At 44.7% G+C, this 21,464-nt stretch overlaps 2 protein-coding genes across 4 annotated transcripts in view; both read left to right on the forward strand.

Annotated features, from left to right (window-relative positions):
* SCP2 (sterol carrier protein 2) overlaps positions 1-9,115 on the forward strand; it is a 59,758-nt gene extending 50,643 nt beyond the window's left edge. For both annotated transcript variants that reach the window (XM_075002407.1, XM_075002408.1), the window contains 2 exons: positions 1,261-1,340; positions 8,233-9,115. In XM_075002407.1, coding sequence (XP_074858508.1) covers positions 1,261-1,340; positions 8,233-8,328 — 176 coding nt within the window. In that variant the 3' untranslated portion in view covers positions 8,329-9,115. The remainder of the gene's footprint in view (positions 1-1,260; positions 1,341-8,232) is intronic.
* Positions 9,116-13,500: 4,385 nt separating this feature from the next.
* The window catches only part of PODN (podocan), a 39,388-nt gene continuing 31,424 nt past the window's right edge, over positions 13,501-21,464 (forward strand). Inside the window, exons 1-2 of one of the 2 annotated variants that reach the window (XM_075002425.1) lie at positions 13,501-13,669; positions 19,801-20,063. In XM_075002425.1, coding sequence (XP_074858526.1) covers positions 19,806-20,063 — 258 coding nt within the window. In that variant the 5' untranslated portion in view covers positions 13,501-13,669; positions 19,801-19,805. Of the gene's footprint in view, positions 13,670-14,463; positions 14,635-19,800; positions 20,064-21,464 lie in introns of those variants that run through there. The other variant, XM_075002424.1, reaches the window with a different exon arrangement.

Raw genomic sequence — 21,464 nt, forward strand, 5'->3', positions numbered from 1 at the left:
TTTTATACCTCTGCAGCCCAAGCCCTGTTAGTTTGAGTAAATTGTCCTGAGCAAGCTGCAGGTCTTTGATTCCAGTGTAGACATACCCTGAGAGGTAAACAAAACTAGCAGATCAGGAAATGTGGCTTCAAGGGGTCCCGATCCCTGCTGTTCTTATACTGCTTTGGGGGCTGTGGTGGACCCTGGGCCCCACATCCAATGTTTCCCTTCCATGCTTGGTACACCCTTTCCAATAGGGCTTGTGAAGAGGCTGTTATAAGACAGCTTTCTATTAGTTTTCTGCAGCGCCAGCAATAAGGAAATCCACCAACCAGCCAGGACTTCTAGAGTCCATATATATCTGATCCTTTACCTAGCACAAAGGGACTGATGTGTGTTTGCATCTCTCTCTCTCTCTCTGTCTTAGTTGAGAATAACAGTTGTGGTAGATTACTGCTGTGGACTGGAATCCTTTTGGAACTGCACTATGATCACAAATCTCTTTACAGGCCCCAAACAGTCCTCAGATATTAACAACTTCCATTTGTCAGTGACCTGTATCTGATTTGAACCAGCAGTCTAGAGAGAGATTTTAAATCACATAGCCATACCCTGATCCCTCTAATCCCAGTGCCCTTTATGATTAATAGACCTACTTTTGTAGCAAGTGTTTTAGATACTTAAATCTCAGTGCAGCCTGACTATATAGGCTATATTCTAAAGACTTGCTTGGAATCCTTGCTGATCCTTATATATCAGGGCTTTTAAATAGCTATATAAGAACAGCCATAGTGGGTCATTCCAAAGGTGCATGTAGCCCAGTATCCTGGTAATTATCAAGTGATCCCTTTCCTGTTCCCTATTTGCATCTTCCCTTCCTGGCTAGTTGCCATTGATGGACCTATCCTCCAGGAGTGGGGTTTCTTTTTGTTTTTTGTTTTTAACTCTTTTAAAGATCTTTGTGACACCCTCTGGCAGGGGTTCCACAGACTGACTGTGCATTGTGTGAAGAATCAGGTTACCTCTAACACTTACCTGACAAATATTTGTTAACGATTATGCCATTACTTGCTAATGAGGCTTGCTCATATTTTATCTGTTCCTACCACCTTCTGCATAGGTCTGTTAATAAGCAACATGTGACTATTGATCATAACTTCTTTTAATATCATTTGACTAACCTACATTTTCAGGTGTTTTATTGTAACTCATATCTGAGAATGCACCATCTCTCTCAACTGGAAACTAAACAGTCAAACTCTGTCTTGTTATATGTTACAGATAAGAAAGCAGACTGTACCATTACAATGGCTGATTCTGACTTGCTGGCTTTAATGACTGGCAAAATAAATCCACAGACAGTAAGTAAAATGAAGATTAAATGAAAAGATTAATATCTTTGTATTTTTATTTTAAATAGGGTATTTAAGTGAGGCAACAACTTTACTTTTTCCAGATTCTTTTGGCTACGGATCAGTACTTTTTACGCAATAGCATTTTTCAACACCCGCTAGAGCTAAAGGATAGCAAATACAGGTTTTTATCCTAACATGCTTCTGGCTCTAGTGTACATGGCAGAATGTTTACCAAGCAGTCAGTAAGTGCAGTGAAACAATTTCCTGTTTGGAGCTGCTTCATTATTCAGCCTTATTTTAACAAAGCTACATACTGAAGAACTGAATAGCAAAAATATACTAGTCACAGAACATCAGAGAACTGAACAGTCTAAAACAAGGTAGTGACCGTGCCACAATTCTTCTGAGATTCTGTAGGTACATGAGCCATATATTGCTTTTAAAAATATTTCTCCTGCATTTCTGAAATTCTGTTTATTAAATTCCTGCTGTTTTTTCAGTTGAGCACTACTGGGGTATGTAGAAGATTATGAAAATGCTGCTCACAGTTCCATAGATAAGGATTAATTGAGCATTTTTGCACTTAAACCAGGGATTCGACCAGCTTATGTATGGGAAAAATACATCGTATCCTCACCAAAATTACAGCACTCATTTTTTGAATTCAGGCTTACAAAATTCTAGACTTCACAAGTAAATACATAATTAGCTTACAAGCAAATTTTATTAATTTAAAGTAAGTCATTTGAGTAATTTAGCACCCGATGTTGGATCTTATCTTTGTCCTGACTAATCATGTTATTGGAATAACACCGATGTTTTACACTATTCTGATCCTTACAAAGTCATTTTATGTGCAGGCTATTTTTGAAGACACTTACAGGATTAATAGTAATTTTTTTCCCAGTTCTTCATAAGTGGAATTTTAGCATGGAGGTGAAAAATCTTATTCTTCCACATAGAATTTCATATAGAACTGGACTCTCTCATTCCATTATTCTGAATGCGAGGGAAGGCATTGGCTGTTCTCGGATGGTCATTTTGATAAGAGATTGTTTCTCAGTGTTCCTCTGTAGTTTCTGATAGTAGAGGGAGCTTGGCCCTTGAGAAGGAAGGCGAGTCTTGATTTTTCTCTTGTTATTAACTAGCCTCTGGGACAGATAAACTTTAATTTTTGAAATAAAGGCAAAAAAAATAAACTTCCACCTAAAAATTCGTTTTGAAAAGCTATAGATTATACTGGATGTATTTACCAGATAAGCCAGGAGGGGAAATTGAAGGCTATAGGAGACGGAGAGATGGGAAAAGTTGCTACTTCTGTATTTTGAAATCATTAGAAGTATCTCAGAAAAATGTTTTCTTTGGGAGTCTTGCATGCAATTCATATATGATACTTTTTCTGGGAATTCCCTCGAGTTTTATTATTAAAAATTATTCAAAGAAATTCCCAGACTAACAATATGATAAAATTCAATTAAGGTTGAATTTACCCACCACTAATTTAGAGTAAAATACATCATAGGGTTTTTGTAATATTCCAGATAATGCATGTTGCAAACCTAGGAATTCAGATTTAACATGAGAATATAAATATGTGAAAATTCAAAAATCCAACCAACCTTAACTGCCATGTAGTGACACAATATGGGGATGAGAAAAAGATCTGTATCTTTAAAAATCAGTTTAATCTGAGCTGGGACTTCATAGCCTGAAGTCCCTTTTATCAGAATCATATAGTTACTGCAGGGTGTCATTACAGGGCAGTTAATGTTGTTTTGGGAATGTAGTGCAAATAACGTTCAATATGGGAAGACTTTTCAGCTAATGTTTAAGCATATTCCACTCTGAACTCCACAGTACATTTTATTAATCACTTGTGAGGAGATTTACTGACATACAGAAAATAAGCAATCTGCAAAGAAAGAAGTAGCTAGCCATCCAGTTCAAATTGGGAGTGCCTGGCTTTCTTCATATCCACTGTCTTCCAACATATATGATGGTGGCTTAAGGAAATTTATGAAAATAAATTTCTCTTTGCATTGTACACTTGCTTTACAAAGCTGAGAATATAACCCCCACCCCTTTTTTTTGTTGCCAAGCTTGGTAAGGTATTTAGATAGAATATTGAAGTCCTAATTTTTCCAAATACACTTTTGCTTTGCAATATTGCAATATAATTGTCAGAAGTAAACATGAACTCAGTTTTGTAGCTCATCAGTGAAATTCCTGATTTTGAAAGCTCTGACATGCTTTTGTGAGGTCCAAGGCCTTCATTAGGTAGTGAAAGAGACTTCTGACATTTACTATGCTTCCACTGCTTAGATACCATAATCGTGAAGCACTATATGTAAACCCAAAGAAGAAGTTACACGTGCAGGTAATCTCATTGACTTCACTGAGACTGCTCACGCGCATAAACCTCTTCGACCGCATCTACATAGGCGAGTCCTTCTGGAAGGAGGCGACTCTTCCAGAAGATCCTGGGAGCATCCACACACAAATGGAGTTCTGGAAGGAATTCGGAAGAAGCGGTGCTACTTTTGGATGTCCTCCTCCACTCCCATTTCGGGCGGAGAGCTGCCTTCTGAAAAATTATTCTGGAAGAAAACATATGTAGACAGTCTGCAACCCCTTCTTCCGAAAGAGCTGTCTTCCATGGCAGTGGCCAGCTGGAGTGTGTAGATGTCCCTACTAGCACCAGTGGTGATCTGTGGTCTCTGCCTCTGGCCACTTTTAAAGCTGCAAGGACCCAGAAACCCCATGGCAGGAAGCTGAGAGTGTGGAGGCAGTGAGCACACTGGCTGCTTGAATCCTCACCATCACAGCCACTGCAGCTAAATCAAGGGAATGGTGAGCAACCAGCCACTCTGCAACTCCCCAGGGAGCCGTCCAAGGGCAGCCAGGAGCCCACCAGGTCCACAAAGTGGAGGGCCCCTTCGTGGACAGAGCCAGAGCTCCAAGACCTCCTGGGGCTCTGGAGAGGTGAAGAGGTCCTCCAGACACCACAGGCCATCACAGGAATGCCCCTGCCTTCATCCACCTTGTCACTGGCCTGGCTGCCCAAGGCTACCCTGCCTGGACCCTCGACCAGGTTCAGTGCCAGGCAAAAGAATTGAGGAAGGGGTACATCAGGGCCCAGGACAGTGCCCAGCAGTTGGGGCAGGCCCCAGCCATCTGCCCATTTTATCAGGAGCTGAAGGAGCTCCTCACGGGCGAGGACAGCAACCCACCCTGCAGCACTCTGGACACCACAGCCCTGGACCCCTCTGCTGCACTGGAGAGGGGGCCAGGGCCAGGCAAGGAGAAGCCCTGACTCACCAGCCAGGCCAGCACACTGGAGCCCGAGATCCCATCTCGGGATGAGTTGTCAGAAGGCTCCCTTGTCATCGAGATTCCCTCAGCCTCCTCCAGCCAGACATCACCTGACCTCTTCGAGGAACCCTCCAGTGAGTGCACGGCACAATGCATACCCTGGGGGCGGGGGGGGCGCCCACTCCCAGGCACGCACATGAAGGCCTCACCACAGATGTCCTAGCCTAGAGCATGCCCTGGGCCCATGGGCACGCCCGCAGATGAAAACCAGCACCCTCCCCTGTGGACAGTGCCGCAAACACTTGCTTTGGGACCTGCGGGGATCAGGCTGCACCCAGCCCACCCACCACTCGAGTATGGACTCCCCTGTGCCTGAATGTGCCCCTGCTTTGCTAGTCCATTCACCGGGGAGGGGAAAGGTGGAGGGCCCCTCCATGGCGAGCACCATCCCCAAGGTGTAGCGGAGGCCATGTGTGCTACAGGCTACGGTGCAGGGAACATGTGCCATTGCATTGGGGATATCCCTTGGGACATGCCCATCCCTCGGGTCAGGGGTGGTGTAGATGCCTGCAGGGAGCACAGAACCAGGGCCAGGATGGGGGACTAACCCCTCTTCTTCTCTCTCCCCCGCTTCCATCTGACAGGTGCAGCATCCGAGGGCTGGGAGAGCCCCAGCACACCACCAGCACCCACCAGCCCCATCCTGGGCACAGGGCTGTGGAGTCCTGGAGCCAGGGCTGGACCTGCATTGCCAGCTGCAGCCCGGCGGGTTCGTGCCCAGAGAGCCTGAAGCTGGGGCCACGATGAGGAGGCCGTTCCCTATCCAGCTGCCCTCCGCCACCAGGACACTCTGTCAGAGAGGCAGCTGGTGCTGGAGGAGGCTGACCTGGCTTGGCGTTGGGAGACATGGGCGGATGTGGTGGACATGCGCTGTGTGCAGAGCCTTTGCAGAGCTGCCATCCCCTGTACCCACTCCTTCCATGACCTTGAGGCCCTCGCCGCACACCTCCCAATGGACTTCTTGCCCGCTACCTTCCAGGCCCTCATGGTCAGAGCAGGCCCTGCTGAGGCAGCCCCCCTGCCCTTCCTGCTGAAGCCAAACATGCATCCCCCTACACCTACCTCCTCGTGCTTCCAGCCCCTTCCATGTCCATGCACCTGGGGCGGGAGGGACCTCCTGCGGGCACCATGGTTTGCAACCCTCCACCCCCTCCATGGAGTAGTGCTGTCCCTGTCCCTCCCACCCAAGTTGAAATGATCCCCCCCATATAAATAGTTATCCTTTGGACATCTGCAAATAGTTGCCAAGGCTTTTTGTTGTTCTAACGGTTTTTATGTTTAAGTAAAGTTTAAAAGTTTCAACACCCCCATGTCCCTGATTATTAGGGGTGGGGGGGGGCGGGCCAGGAACCTGTGAGGTCACACTGCCCCGTGGGTAAAAGCCTCCCAGATGCGGAGCCCGTCGTGATTGACTCGGTGGTCAGGGGATTCAGCTGGCTGCTCATATCCAGGGCTGGCCTCGGCCATCCAGTCCTGGGGGAAGGTCTCCTCCCTGGCCTCGATGAGGTTGTGGAGGGCACAGTAGGCCTACATTACCTGGTGGATGTTCTCCACCCTGATGTCAAGGCGCCTCACGAAGCACCTATGTCGCACCTTCAGGTGGCTGAAGGCACACTCAGCAGGGTAGCATGCCTCTGTGAGCTGGCCGTTGAAGAGCTCCTGGGAGACGGTGAGGTGTATGACCTCATAAGCCAGGGCTGCAGGGGGTATGCCGGGTCAGCCACCATGCAGAGAGGCATGGCGATGTCCCTGACAGCATGCTTCCACTGCGGGATGTAGGTGCCAACCTCCATCCTGTGGTACAAGGCAGAGTTCCTGAAGATGCATGCATTATGCACCCAACCTGGCCAGAGCAGGCCAGGCCATCCCATGCCATGTAAGTGTCCATGAACTGGCCTCAATAGTCCCACCAATGCCTGGAGCACGACAGTGATATCCCTTGCGGTTCACATAGCAGCCGGTGGTCCAGGGCTCTGATGGCAATGTGCATCCTGTTGATTGCACTGAAGTACAAGGGGAAGCTGAGGGAGACAAACCCTGTGACGGCTGCATCCAGGTTCCCAACTCGCATGAACCTCTGGAGCAGCACCTGGTTGATGGCTCTCATAACCTGCTGGGGACAGAGAGTGAGCACGCTCGTGGGTGTGCACAAGGGTACCCCTGCCCCCTCCCCAGGCTCTATCCCTCGCGCCTCCTCCCTCCCTGCTGGGCCCTCTGGCCCCCCATGCTCTGTGGAGGCTGCCTCTCTGGCAACGGGCCTGTGTATGTCATGACCTCCCTTGGGCTGGGCTAGGCCTCCCCACCCCAACTCCTCACACCCCAGCACCTGAAGGTCCCCCTTGCCCAACAGCGCTCCCTCCCCGTGCTGGGCCAGGGCATAGAGCATGCCTTTCCTTGAGGACGACGGCCCCGAAGGTGGACTTGCCCACCTGGAATTGCTGCCCGAGAGAGCCGTAGCTGTCCGGGGTTGCCAGCTTCCATATATGGCGATGGCCATGCACTTCTCCATGGAGAGGACTGGCCACATCCAGGTGTTCTGCAGCCAGTGTGCTTTGTCCCAATCAGCCAGAACCACCCAGTCCCACCAGTCGGTGCTTTCAGGGTGGGTCCAGACATGCTGGATGGCCCTGGGGGGATCAGCAGGGGCTGTGGTAGGTTGGGGCTCCAGAGGCCAGGCCTCCCATACCAGAGGAGGCAGAGGACAGCTGCCAGCAGGGTAGCCAGCAGGCTTACCAGGGCAAACCTGCAGGTCTGCAGCTGCTGTGGGTCCATAGCTCTCAAGGGTGAGGGTCAGAACCGGGCACGGGCTCAACTTCACTGTAAACAGCTTGGCAGGCCTCAGCAGCATGTGCATGGAGGGGATGTTAAGGAGGGGCCCTTTAAGGCAGTGCGTGGCCAGTGCTCAGGCTTTCCGGCCATCTGATCCCATCTGTGGTATTTCCTGGCCTGTTCTTTCTCAAGCATGAACGAGGCTGTGTGGACGTACTCTGAAAGAATGGGTAGCTCTTTCAGGCTGCTTTTTATGTGTGGACGTTATCTGGAAGATCGTCTACCAGGAGATCGCTGTAGTGTAGATGCGCCTTCAAGATTGGGACTGCATTCTCAAAGGCCCATATTCTAGATTTTCTGTTCCCTTGTTTTTCACAGATAGTTGAATTTGGCTATTTCTGTTATAATTCCCTTTTGGATTCAGTATTGAAAAGGTGAAAAAATGTAAAATGGTCTTTATGGCAGCGTTTTGGCATGGGAAATTTTTATAGAGAAGCAGATATATGATCTTTTCTTTTTCCTTGATTCTTTAACTCTGTCTGCATGTCAGTGCTACCAAAGTGGTGCATTTGATCTGTAAAGAAGTTACAGCTCATGCTATAAAATCTTTTTATAGTCTGCATTGCACTATTATGTAAAAGTCTCAGGATATCAAGACTAAACAATGGATGAAGTGGTACAATAAGGACAAGACACCAACACCTGAAAATATTAGAAGCATCAAAACCAAATAATGTTCTTCATTTCATCTTTGCAGGCTTTCTTTCAAGGTAAATTGAAGATTTCTGGGAGCATGGGCATGGCTATGAAGCTTCAGAATCTACAGCTTCAGCCAGGCAAAGCTAAACTTTGAATTCATGTGACTTCACTTCACAGACAAGGCTTGATATATATAATTTGTCAAAATCTAGAGTGGAATGAGACACTGAAAGTAACAGGAATAGAGGTTTTGCTAAATGCAGGTAATGAAATCCATCTTTTTTTAAACTTAGTAGAGTGTAAATTAAGATTTCAGTACTCTTACTGAACGTCATATATCTTTAGTACAAAGTGAATATAGTAATTGTGACTTTAAGCTAAACGGAGGCACTGATTATGGTTATGAGCAGTATAATGCAAGGACTTATGTAAACAACATCTAGTTTTAACTAATTTGAAATTATTTTTAAAAGCCTCATATTTTTGTTAAGAAAGGTCCCTTTGCTGTCGTTGAACTTTATCTAACGAATTGCTTCTTAAATTAAAATGATTTTGAGAGGGAGCTCTATGGCTACATAGCTCTTTTAAAACTCTTAGGAATCTGCTTTTAAAATATTTTCCATACTACAGATTTGGAAAACTAAAAACAAAACACCTTCGATTTAATAAAACATTCAAAATTAGTTATTGGACCAGAACTTGCTTTGAGAGTTACAGCATTAACTGTAATGCATTATCACCTTGAAGTGAGACTGAGGGCAAAATCATGTAACATGTTACAATCTGCTTTGTTTAAATACTTGTTTATAAAACTTCCCTAGATTTGATAATTTTAAGTTCTTAATACTGTAAAATACTCCTATTCCTTTGTATTTGATTTTGGAAGAATAATACATTCTGGTTGAATGTTTAATAGAAAATTAAATAAGCTTTTCCTGTTCTGTGTGGCTTTTTTGTTTGATTTTTATTAAACTGATTTGATTTTCATGGTGCATCCTGTGAGGACTGTTGGGGCAGTTTTTCTGTGGACCACAACCAGTGGGTAACAGAGGAATTTGTTATCTTTGCAGGGTTTGTTTTACTTCGGAAAACCTAATGTCTGGGGAAGAAATATCTCACATAAAGTACTGTTTTTATGTATTTGTTGGCTATGCTAAACACGCAAAAAGCATGAATTACATATAAACAAATCAAATTAAAATAAAATGGATTAACATCATGTCTTTAAATTTAATATTAGTATCAGATTGATTAAACCATACCAAATAAATCTATAATTCTTAAAAAGCATTGACTAATAATTTGGAAGACAGTCTTAGCTCTCAACACCAAAATAACAGGAGATGGTATTGAGATTGACAAACTGATATATTTGTCATAGCAACAGGGAGGGTCATATCACTCCCAAGCTGAAACTCCGATGTTAAATGTGGTAGGCCCTACCCAAATTATAGATAGGCCACAATCTACCCTATCTCTTCAATGCAATTCAAGATGACACTGCTTACTGCACTTAAAATTCAAACTAAGAATTTAGATGAAGATATATTTCAGGATTTAGCCATATGATCCCAAGCCTCTGAAATCTATGTGATTGTTTAGATAGCAATGCTAACTTAGGGCAGTTTTAGATATTTGAGGAAATACTCTATGGAGTATTCAGTGGTGTCTGTCCACATATCCAATACCGGGCATCTACTGGAGTTAACAAGCTTGTACTTGGATTTTTAGTTTAGATAGAGACATTGTGCCTTGCTTTCTTCCTGCCCTTTGACCTATTGTCAGTCATCGTGGCAGCATATGACAAGAGGCCAGCAGCAAAAGCCAGAAGCAATGGTTTCTTTTTTACCTTCATTTTTTGAAGATTGTGGCCCGACTGGTTCCTACTCTTTGGAGCTACTCAGGAATTTCTTCGGAAGTCCAAATGAGCAACTGCCTTTTGGAAATTACTTCCATTAGCCGTTGGGGTTTCAGTAGATCACCTTATTTCAGATAACCGCCAACTCCTAATTTCAACCTCAGAAATTTTATAGATCAAAAATATATCCAGTTAGTATGTTCATAGGTTTTTTGACACATTTGACAGTCAGGTTCCATCTGCAAACAATATCTCAACCATCCTATAACAGTCTTTACTTGAAAGTCAGAGGTAAGCACCATGGAGTTTTGATAGCTTCCACTTCCACTTTAAAACCATAGGTCTAACTACTCAAAAGTGGTGTAGTGATTTTAGGTTCCCAACTCAAAATGCTTAAAAGGGAGATGATTTTCAAAGCGTAGGGGGTCGGCACCTTACTATATCTCAATTTGGACACTTAAAATTACCAATCACTTTTGAAAATTTATGATATACATTGAGCTCAGGATCACAAAAACTTCTGAGTGCTTCTTCACCCACATAAGCCTGGACCATATTTGCTAGAGCACTGTCAGTAGCTGAATGAGGATGCATGAACAACAGGTCTGGGATATCTAGGGAAATAGTTTTTAGCTTCATGTTTGTTCAATTTTATAAGCTGTCAGAGGGGTCTGGCACTATGATTCCTCTTGACACATGGGAAGTAAGGCATACAGGTCCTTGGGCAGACTGCCATACCTGCATAGGATATTTTGAGGTGGAACACGATTGAACAGAAAGGAATGAATAATTTTTCACTATACTAAGGAGAGCACGTGCTTATTTTTATAAGGAAGATGGAAGGGTTTGGCGAGTCATGGAGGGAGGTCAGGTTGCTTGTCGCTGATGGGGAGTTTGAATGAGTACACTTAGCAGAAAGAAAGGTTTATGGCAATTTGAGGTGTGGGTGTGGAGTGTTGCGGCTAGCTGTCCACTTTAGGACCATGAAAGACGGTGGCGCTCTACCCACGGTGCACATACTTTTGGGTGTATGAAGAGGTCTTTCAGGGGTATACTAGCTCATCTAGAGATTTGCTTGGTTTTACAACAGGCTACATAAAAGGCATTTTGGAAAGGCAGTGTGAACTAAAATTACATACAGACAGTAACAATACTGACACACACAAAATATACTGAAATACAAGTACAATGTTTATATTTCAATTGAATTACAGTTACATGGTAAAAATAATTTTTCAGTAATAGTGTACTGGGACAGTTCTGTCTTTTTCTATCTGACTATGTAAGCAAGTAGTTAAATGAGGTGAAAGATGAATCATACTCCTGAAAGGGGGGAAGTAGTTTGTAAAGGTAGAGAACCACTTGTGTAAGGCATATTGCAGACTGCTGGGAGGAAAAGTTCTTGGTGACAATCTGCACAAGCACAAAGTTGTGTGTGACCATCCTCTTGTCATCTGCCCACTTTAGGTTGTGAATTCCCTTGAGCAGGGACTTTCTTCTGTCATATATAGGATACTGAGCTGAATGTCAGCACTTACTAAATGGAAGCTAATACTGCCCAGGACTAGACTGGCAGATAAAAGGCAAAATCACTTTAATTGTGAAAAATCAATACCTGAGAGAGCAAACCACATGGGGATGACAAACAGTGAAGAGTGACTCAACACGGTATGGAACCAGTTCCCCCAATAATTTAAAAACAAAACCAGCTGACTGTTTATGGGTGTGACATGAAGGACCACATTGTGCTATATATCATTAAGTGCATTCCCCTCAACTTCAGGCAAAGGATAGGAGAAAGCAAAGATAAGCAACCGCAGCATTTTAGACTCTATTAAAGAGAACTTAATCTAACTAATCTCTGTGTGACTACTTCCTTCCTTGCTACTCATGAATGGAGTCAATAATCTCATGGTAAATAAATCACTTGTAACTGAAGGATCAAAATGTGCGCATTTAAAATGAGCTGCCAGCTTATCCCACGGCTTGTATCCTTTGTCATCCTCACGCCAACCATCTCTTTCCTAATGTTTGTCACTCATAACGTCAGCCTACATTTATAGTGCTCCTCTTCTAAAGAGTTTACAACTGGTAAGATTATATTCAGAGCCTCTAAGAGGTGCTGTCCAGGGGCAGGAGGGCTATGATGGCTGCAAAGCTGCCTTTGAGCCTTCCTGCTCCAGAGATTGGACAGGCCCTCACCTAAATTGCACAGCCCAGACGGCCTGTCTAAATTTTTGCAGCCTCATAGGGTCACGCTGTGTGCTACAGTATTTGCAATCTGAGTTCTCAGCAGTGTGTGCTGAAGCTTGGCCCAATGTGCACTCTGTGCCAGAGCTTCTAGCAGGGTCCTTCCACAATAGCTGTGCTATGGAGAGTCCTCTATTGGAACAGGGAATTTTAGGGCCCTTTTAGCTTGGCTTTAAGAGACCAGTGCAGAAGTGGGGACCTCACTCCAGATACTTTATGTGGTAGGCACTTTGCAGAAACACTTCGGGGTTCTGTAAAAATGTGATGCACAGCAGCTGTCCCTTAGCTAGCTAGACATCCTGTCAAAAACAGACTGCTCAAGGACCCATTTCTGCAGATCCCAGTGACCTGCAGAAGGGATTGTATCACAATTTAAATGTTGGTACTTAAGATTTTCAGGATAAAATATCCCTTCTTGCAGGTATTAACTGCTGATGTTATCAACAGGGTATGGCACTCTTTTTAGAAGTGGGGCATTTCGCTAAATTAATTTGGCTGGAAATGTTTTCTAAATGTATTCCTTAGGCTTAGATAGTGAGCTCATTTGGGGACAGGCGCAACGTCCTTTCAATATCTGCATAGGCAATCTGATCTAACTGATGGCTACAATCATGTAATAGCAGTTACATAAGTATAAAGTACATTGCACTCATGTCCTTCAGTTTGGATTAATAGTGCATTATAGCAAATTCAGACTTGGCTTGAGTAAAGGACTGGTTTGGCAGATTCTCATAATGGAAATGCAGAGGGACTAGCGGCTGAGCATATGTAAGTTTGCTAGAAGAGGATAAACAAGTGCAGAAAATAACATTCTGGGAGTATCTTGAATCATGATTAATTTAAACAAAGCACTAACCTCAGGAAAAGTAGAGAGAGCAAGTCCTGTCCTCTCACTTACATGTTTTTTATTAAAATAATTAATGGATTGGGCTGCCAGTGATCTGCTTCTCCTCTCTTCTTAATCTGATTTTCAGAGGCACAGTTTATCAAAGAAGCAGTACTAGACCCCTCCGCAATTTTTTTCTGTTCCCTGAAAACAATGCTGCTTTGTGCCACTTTTGTTGTGTGTGTGGTCCAGGGGTCACATAATAGGGACTCTAGAGGAGGAGGGTGGGGAGTACAAAATAAATCCTAGATCTCTGAATCATTTTAAAACACAGCAGCCAAATTTTTTTTAAACCTCCTCTGACTTTAGGGAACCTGGTCCAGGGTGGATCAGTTCCAGTTAATGCTACAAGCCTGGAAGAAAAGGGGCACAAAACAACTGAATTGGTATAAACTAAATGCTCAACAGGAGTCTGAAAAGAAGCACCTTTTTCTGGAGCACAGCAAGAACCAGGAAGGCCTTCTTCCAAGCAGGGAGAGCTTGCCTGCAGGTTTCTTACAGGTACAGTACAGAGCATGGCCGGCCATTCATGCAACACATTGTTTGTTTTCTTTACCATATGCTACCTCACTGAAATAACCCACTCTTAGTACCAAATATATATATACATTGCTTGAAAATGCTGCTGCACTCAAAGCTATTCATGTTATGAAGAGAAGCTCATTTCCCCCCTGCAAAGAGGAAAGTGAACAGAAAAGGTAGTGATCCTGACCAAAACTGATTGATTGAGGGAACGAGAAGGAAGCGAGTGAAATGCAGAGAATGGAGGTGAGGAATATAGACTGGGGTGGCAGGAAGGAGTTATGTTTGTTTGTCTTGGATTCTGGACCTATATCCCAAGGGAGCTGGGATTTTGCAGGCATTTTGAAGATCTGCCGATGGGGTGAAAACTAAGGATAGCTAGAGAGAAAATGATGGGAAGCATTAGTTAGTTTCAGCTGGCCCCAACAATGGGGGAAGAGAGATCCAGAATTTGGCATGCTCCTTTAAATAAGGAAAGTAAAATAAAATAAAATTGCAGTGACAATGTAAATATCACGCAGTAAACCATTCACTGTGCACAGCCTCTGCTTCTGTCCATCAGTTGCAGCACTTTTAATTGCTCTTTTTGGCATCTCTGACTGGTCTTGCAAAGCACGCTGAGAGAAACTGGAGGCTGTTCCTCGGCCAAGTCTTTATGTTCAGACTACAGCTGCTTCCCCCCTTATCTCTGCTCACATTTTCCCATATGGCAACTTTGGAAAATTCCTCTCCGATTTCACTAGAAAGGACAGGAAATTCTCTTTGGGAGACGGTTGCCTATTTCTCTCTCTAGTTTTGCTGCTCACATCTGGAAAGGATCTGACTTGGGAAAGGGAAAATATCTTTCTGAGCTCAGTGTGTGTAACTGACATGGCATGAACTAAGGGGAGCCTTTAGGGGCAAGAGAAACGCTTTCTCCATTCATTTGATCTCTGTCAACAACGGTGAGTTGTTTTAGCACTTTATTTTGTAACGGCTCAATACACTGAGAGCACTGAACGAGACTCCTTTTAGCTGAGCCTTTAGAAATGACACTTAAGGTAAATAACAAATACACGTGACCTGCTAATTTTAAAAACAAATGAAGATTTTTTTTGTTTTTAATTGAGACTGTCTTGCAATGCTAAACCTGGAGAGCTGTAGACATGATGATAAAATATAGATAACATGCTTATTCTGTTTGTTCAGATGATCTTCCTCACTGTACAGTGTATAATGACTTCTCCATCTTCACTTACTGCTTGACACTGATTGCTGAAACTTTGTGCTGCTAGTACTGCTGTGGATGTTGGTAGTTGCAATGTGAAGGGGTAAAATTTTGATTCACTATGGGTCAGTGAGCAATGAAATCAGAAGGTGCAGCCACAACCCAGAGGAAACCTTGCACTGACATCAGATACGATTGCAGATTTGTTCTGAGGCACAGGGCCTGATCCAAAGTTCAATGAAGTCTTTTCATGGACTTTGCTGGGCTTTGGAGCTGGCCCTTAGTAAACTAATGGAGTTTGGATTATGGTCTGGGTGATTTTAACAAGGTTAGTGCCTTTAAGCTCTCTATGAGCTAAGAGAAATTAAAACACATCTCCATATTTACTTCCTTAACTACAGAAGCAAGATGTTCTTTATCCCAAGTGTCACTCTTGTGTCACCATAGCAACTATCACTTCAAAGACATTGTAGTAGAAAAACACAGACTGATGACAGCAGCTTCCGCTTGCATATTTGTCTCAGCCACCCGCTTCCAGGCTTTCATCTCATTTTATTCAACTGCTGTCTCTCTGTCGGGAAGCACTCGTTTTAGTCCAAAACAGTAAGGTCAGGTACAGCTCTGGTATTCATTGGTTCTGCTGCATTGACCTAATGTAGTTACACCAGGGCTGCCTCTGGCTGATGTTTAAAAATATTTTAATTAGTCTGTTTTATCATCCGCTGTAAGATCAAATCAATATATACTTTTTAAAAAATCAGTTTTCTAGCTTTTCAGTACTTTTAGGAGCCATCAGTAAAGATTAGGTAACAAAGATACATCGCAATAAACCACGGGTCTGCAACTTGCAGCTCTGGAGCCGCGTGTGGCTCTTTAAGGATTTCTTTGTGGCTCCCAACACTATAATTGCAAAGAAGAAGAAAAACAAACAAACCACCCACCCTTTTCTGATTGTTTTCAATATTTGGTGAACGTCTAAAAGCCCAACAATGACCAACTCATATCTACACAGCAAACAATGTGATCTAGAAACATTGGATAACTCCCCCTTTAATAAGTGTAGTGCATGGTGGGATATGTGTGTGCGCTGTTCTTAGAATAGGGATTACAAAAAGTATGGTTTGATGTTATTTATTAAGGACCATCTCATATTCACATGCATTGTGGCTCTTAAATTATTGAGGTTTTTTTTTTTTACTGAATTTGGTTGCCAACCCCTGCAATAAGCCAGTTAGTTGCTTCAGGTTTCTGAGATTAGGTCTGACACTATCTTCCTCGCTGCTAACAGACACTCTGCTGTATTTTGATCTGACCCAAGTGCACATTTAAAGCCGGGTCAGACAAGATACAGCTGATGGTACAGATGTGGCTCATCAAGCCTTTGAATTCAGCCTGCAGCCACCCCCCAGACCACTCAAAGTGGTTCGTGGCCAATGGGAGCTGAGAGACTGTGCTAATGGTGGGGGCAGTGCACAAAGCGTCCCCCCTCCCCAGCATGTGGTGCGGAGAGGCACATGGAGCTGCCAGGTGCTTTGAGCGGCCTGGGGCTGTGACAGGCATGGAGGTTGCCTGAGGGTCCCACTGGGCTGCTGGCTAGGAGATGCTTAGGTAAGCATCTCTCAGCCAGAGCCTGCCTCTGGCACCTTAGCCACTTGTGTACCCTAATCCCCTGCCCCAGGTCACCACCCAAATCCTCTGTTCCCTCTTCCCCCACCCCAGGGCACAACTCCCTCCCAGAGTCTGCAGCCCCTCTTGCACCCCTCCCTCAGGTCAGAATCCTCTCCTGCAGCTATGTGCCCTCACAGACCCTGCACCCCAATCCCTTGCCCCAGGTCACAACTCCCTCCTTCGTCCAAACTCCCTCAGACCCCACAACCTATCTCGTACCCTAATCCCCACCATGAGTTCCCTTCTGCACCCAACCTCCACCCCAGACCCTGCACCCGCTCCGCAGAAAAGTGCAACCTGAACCCTTTTCCAAAATTTGGCACAGTCCCCCCATGAAAAATTATTGCCCACCCTTCATCTAGAGCAGCTCTATTCAAATCCATGAATTTGCTTTAGATTTACACCAATATAACTCGTAACAGAAATCTGGCCTGGTTACTTCTGAAGTGCCTAAGGTGTTGTAAAAAGAGACAGACACAGGAATTAAATACCTGGGGCTGGCCTCTGTCAGTTGCTTCATACTTGGGCTATGTTGTAATATAGATAGGCTCAGGATGGAGCTCAGAGTCTACGACGCTGCAAGTAAGAGTCCAAAGGTCTATATGTCAATTAAAGCGCCCCATAGCCTTTAGCCCTACAAGTCCAAGAAAGCTGAACTGCGGCCAGTAGCAGGTATTTAACTGCAATATAGATATGCCCAGTGTGGCTGAAAGCGGATTCTCAGTTGCTCTAAAATAGATGGTCTCCCAGTTCACACCATCAGAAAAGTTGACACGGAGAGATTCTTAGTTCTGAACTTAAGAAAACCACGGGATTGTCAGAGCTGAATGGAGTATTCATGTCATATTGAGAGCAACAACACATCATGTTTGGATCTTGAAGGAGCAGTATCAGTATGAACTAGTCATCCCAGAAAGGTTGTTCCATGACCTTTCCTATTTAGAACTGGCTGGAGCATGTAATTGACCCTAGATCACATTGTTTCCAATGTTGAATCCTCTGTAGCAGTTAAAAAAAAGAATAAAATACAAGCCACTGGCAGCTCTTATGGCAGAGCATCACTGATGAAACCTGAGATCTGTTAAAAATGAAACAGCGTGAGCTGGGCCTGGGCCAGCTGGCAGATTCGGCAAATATTCAACTTCTGTTTGGATTTATCTAACCTGCAGACAGAAGGATAGATGTTGAATAATAGCCAAGGCTCTAAGGTTCAGATCAATGTTTCTGTCCAAAGTCAATAGATTATTGAGACCATATTCTTCAGTAGCTCAAGATTTTATTATTGTTCAATGTATCTAAAACAGATGCAGCTCAGGGCCATCCTGACAGCATGAGTCACTATTTTCCAGCATACCTTGTTTATATTAACCCAGGATAGTGTGTAGTGATGGGAAGTTCCATATGCAAAGCTTAGTGGAACATTATGATCAAGTAACATAAAAATAACATTGCATAATCTCATATATAATTCTCCCTAAAAACGGGGCATTTCTCAGTTAAAGAAAGGGAATAATTTACTTTAGTAGTCAGCTGATGGCTGCAGTGCCTACACCCACTGGAGCCTGGGGTATCCACCCTTGGGATAAATTGAAACAATAACACAGTGTTTCTCAGACTCTGGTCTCCATGGTACTACCCAGGCTACTGTCAGCAGGCAGGCTGGACCTCCCTTGAGCAGGCACCCTTGGGACTCCTGGCCAGATCCTGCTCCCAGCTGCTGGGACTTTCTGGTCCAGCAACATCCAGGGTCCTACCTTACCGTGGAAGTTGCCAGAGTAGAAAGTCCCGGATGAGAGAAGTTCAACCTGTACTGGGCTCAGTGAACATTTGGCCTGACAGAATATAGCCATTTTAATGTACTGCAGCTGGACAGATGAAATGCTCTCCTAATGTTCTGTACGAACAACTACTACAGTCATCACTCACAATAGGAGGGAATGGTGGGTCAGTAGATATGAAGAATTCTCTGTTGAATCACCAGTGCCACTGCTCTGTAGGTGCGACTGCTGTTTTGTATGTGAAGATAATGAAGTTAAATATATGTAGCATGTATCTGTTATGTAGGACCAATATAATGCCTTGAAGTGGGCTACACAGGCGTTCTTCTGCACACCTGCTTCTTTACCTCTTTTATGCACTTACTGTAGGAGTCATACTTTACCCAGGTATGTCAGCATGCTTCAAAAGGCTGATCTGCTCGCCTCTGTGACAAACCATTATGAGAAACAAATTATGTGTGAATTGTCAGAGTGCCATCTGGCAATCATACAGAGAGGTGGAAGGTTTGCACAGCTTAGTTGGCTAACTGGAATATGCTGCCATCTTGCCAAGTCTCACAGTTTCAACTGGGTCTGGAGTCAATCCGGTGGTGATGCGAGAAACTTCAGCCCTCTCCTGAATTTAGTTTGCCTGGGGAGCGGGAACCCCCTTCTGATTGGCCACTTACCCAGCTCCTAGAGAAGGGCAGCCAATGAGGACTGCTGCAAGAAGCAGGCTGAGCTCTCTCTATCTCCCTTCCTTGCAGCCTAACACCCTTCACAGTTGGGGAGCAGGAAGAAGGAAGTAGAAAAGCTCAAGGCAGTTCTGTAATCTTCCTGCAAGCAAAGGGACTGCTCTTCCCTTCCCCTCCCAGACAGGGAGGGGACAGTGGGAGGTGAAAACTTCAGGAGGGGCTCTCAGCCCTAGCCTAGAAAGGGGAAAAGGGAATCCTGTTGCAGGCCCTTGCCAGGCCTAGGTGAGGAGGGTGAAAGCCCAGGTGAAAGAGCAGAAGTGAAACTGGAGGGGCGAGACTGATGGAGAGTTAAGGGGGCAGAACTGATTGCTGAGGGGGGCGACAAGCAGCTATTGGGGTGAGAGCTCCTGCAATGGGAGCCAAAATCATCTGCACCGGTTTAGGCAGGAAAAGGGGGAAAAAAAGGGACAATATAAACTTTATTAAAAAACCTCATTTTTTTGCCAATTGCTTTATTGTTGGGAGGCTGACTCAGGAGTTTTGAATCTGTGAGGTTGACAACACTGAGGCTGAGAAGTTAGTTTGGTTACCCGCATGGCAATTAGACCCATATTGCTATTTGGTGTGATTTTTACTGTTTAAAGTGCCTGCTACGTGGCAGTCAACCCCGCATTGGGTCTTTTACCTTCCATTTACAGTCTGTGTTGGGCTTTAATGCAGAAATAGTACTTAGCTTGCAGAAATACGAACTGCCATCTTACCATGGTGTGTTTTTGGTTTCAGTGGAAATGCTTCCAAGCAGCAGATCCCTGCTGGTGCTGTGGCTTTTGGTATTTAGCTACAACTTGATCCATGGTCAAAATGATGAAGACAATGACTTTGTGGAGAATTCATCCAAAATACTGAATCCAGACGCTAATTTCCTGGCTCCAGACTGCCCTAGAGATTGCACCTGCACCCAGGAAGGAGTTGTGGATTGTGGAGGGATCGATCTGAAAGAATTTCCCATAGATTTACCAGAGTCAACAAACCACCTTTCCCTGCAGGTAAAATAAAACACAACAGGATTGTTCACCAAAACAGCAGGCCCAAGTCAGCTCTGTCCCATGTCTTCTATGGATACCACTAATGCAGAGGGCCTACCCCCTTGACTCACAGCTGGGGCACTCTGGGACTGGTTGAGGGTAGAGAAGATGTGTGGCAGGACATCCCTACCCTCAGGTGTTTCTCACCACCCTAACGCCCATAAGGGCTAGGAGAGTGGGGAGCACAAGTGAGAGTAGCCCCATTGCCTATGCTGGGGCCACGCTGTGCTCCGGCAACCCATTGATTTAGTCCCCAGAAGATTCCCTACCCTAGCTCCAAAGGCTGCTTGCATATCTGGCTCCTGGATTTTCCCTCAGTCTCCTTCTTGTTTCTTCTTTTACTCCCCTGGCTGTGATGTCAGCGATCTGATCAGCAAGATTCTGTGCCTGACAATATTAATTTGTTTATCTGATTTTTTTTTTCATCCTAGTGCAGTAGGAGGGAACTTTTAAGTCTGATATTAGTCCTCCCATAGAGATCTGCTTGTGTCAGGAGAGCAAATGATCAGAGTTGAGAGCTTCCTCATGGCTCAGAGGAGAAATTTTCCCTGAGTAAGAGTCTTCAGCATATAGTGATTCTCAATTCTGCTTTCCCTTGGAAAACTTGAGCTTAATTCTTCCCTGGTGTAACTCCAGCAGCTGCCAAGAAGTTTCCTGGTATCACTTATTAATTGAAATATCATAAACGAGATCCCTGGCTGAGAAACATTCTCCTGTCTCCCAGCACCAGTTATCCCTCAGGCCTACATCTGTATGGAAACGTGGGTCACGATGAGCGAAACCACCCAAATGAGATGAATTTATAAGGGCTGAAACCAGCCATCTGGGGACCCCAACGGGAACCTGCAGGGAGTGAATTCCAGCTATTGTTGAACTTATCCAGGCCAAGGTCAGCAAGATAATCCTGGTGGGACATTTTTAAGTAGGAAGTTGTAGGCATAATATGCTCGCCTCCCTAAATAATGGTTATGTTTCTGGAGGCTGTGTGGTTTTTCCAGGCAAGGGTATGCATGTGTAAGGAAACAGGTTCTAAACTTCTTAGGCCTTGTCTACATGGGAAAACATTACCTGTTTAAGCCTCTGGGGCCATGTCTACATGTGCACGCTACTTTGAAGTAGCGGCGCCAACTTCGAAATAGCGCCCGTCACGGCTACACGTGTTGGGCGCTATTTCGAAGTTGAAATCGATGTTAGGCGGCGAGACGTCGAAGTCACTAACCCCATGAGGGGATGGGAATAGCGCCCTACTTCGAAGTTGAACGTCGAAGTAGGGCACGTGTAGATGATCCGCGTCCCGCAACATCGAAATAGCGGGGTCCGCCATGGTGGCGATCAGCTGAGGGGTTGAGAGATGCTCTCTCT

The sequence above is a fragment of the Carettochelys insculpta genome, chromosome 9 (genome assembly GCF_033958435.1).
Source record: "Carettochelys insculpta isolate YL-2023 chromosome 9, ASM3395843v1, whole genome shotgun sequence".
Taxonomy (NCBI): Eukaryota; Metazoa; Chordata; order Testudines; family Carettochelyidae; genus Carettochelys; species Carettochelys insculpta.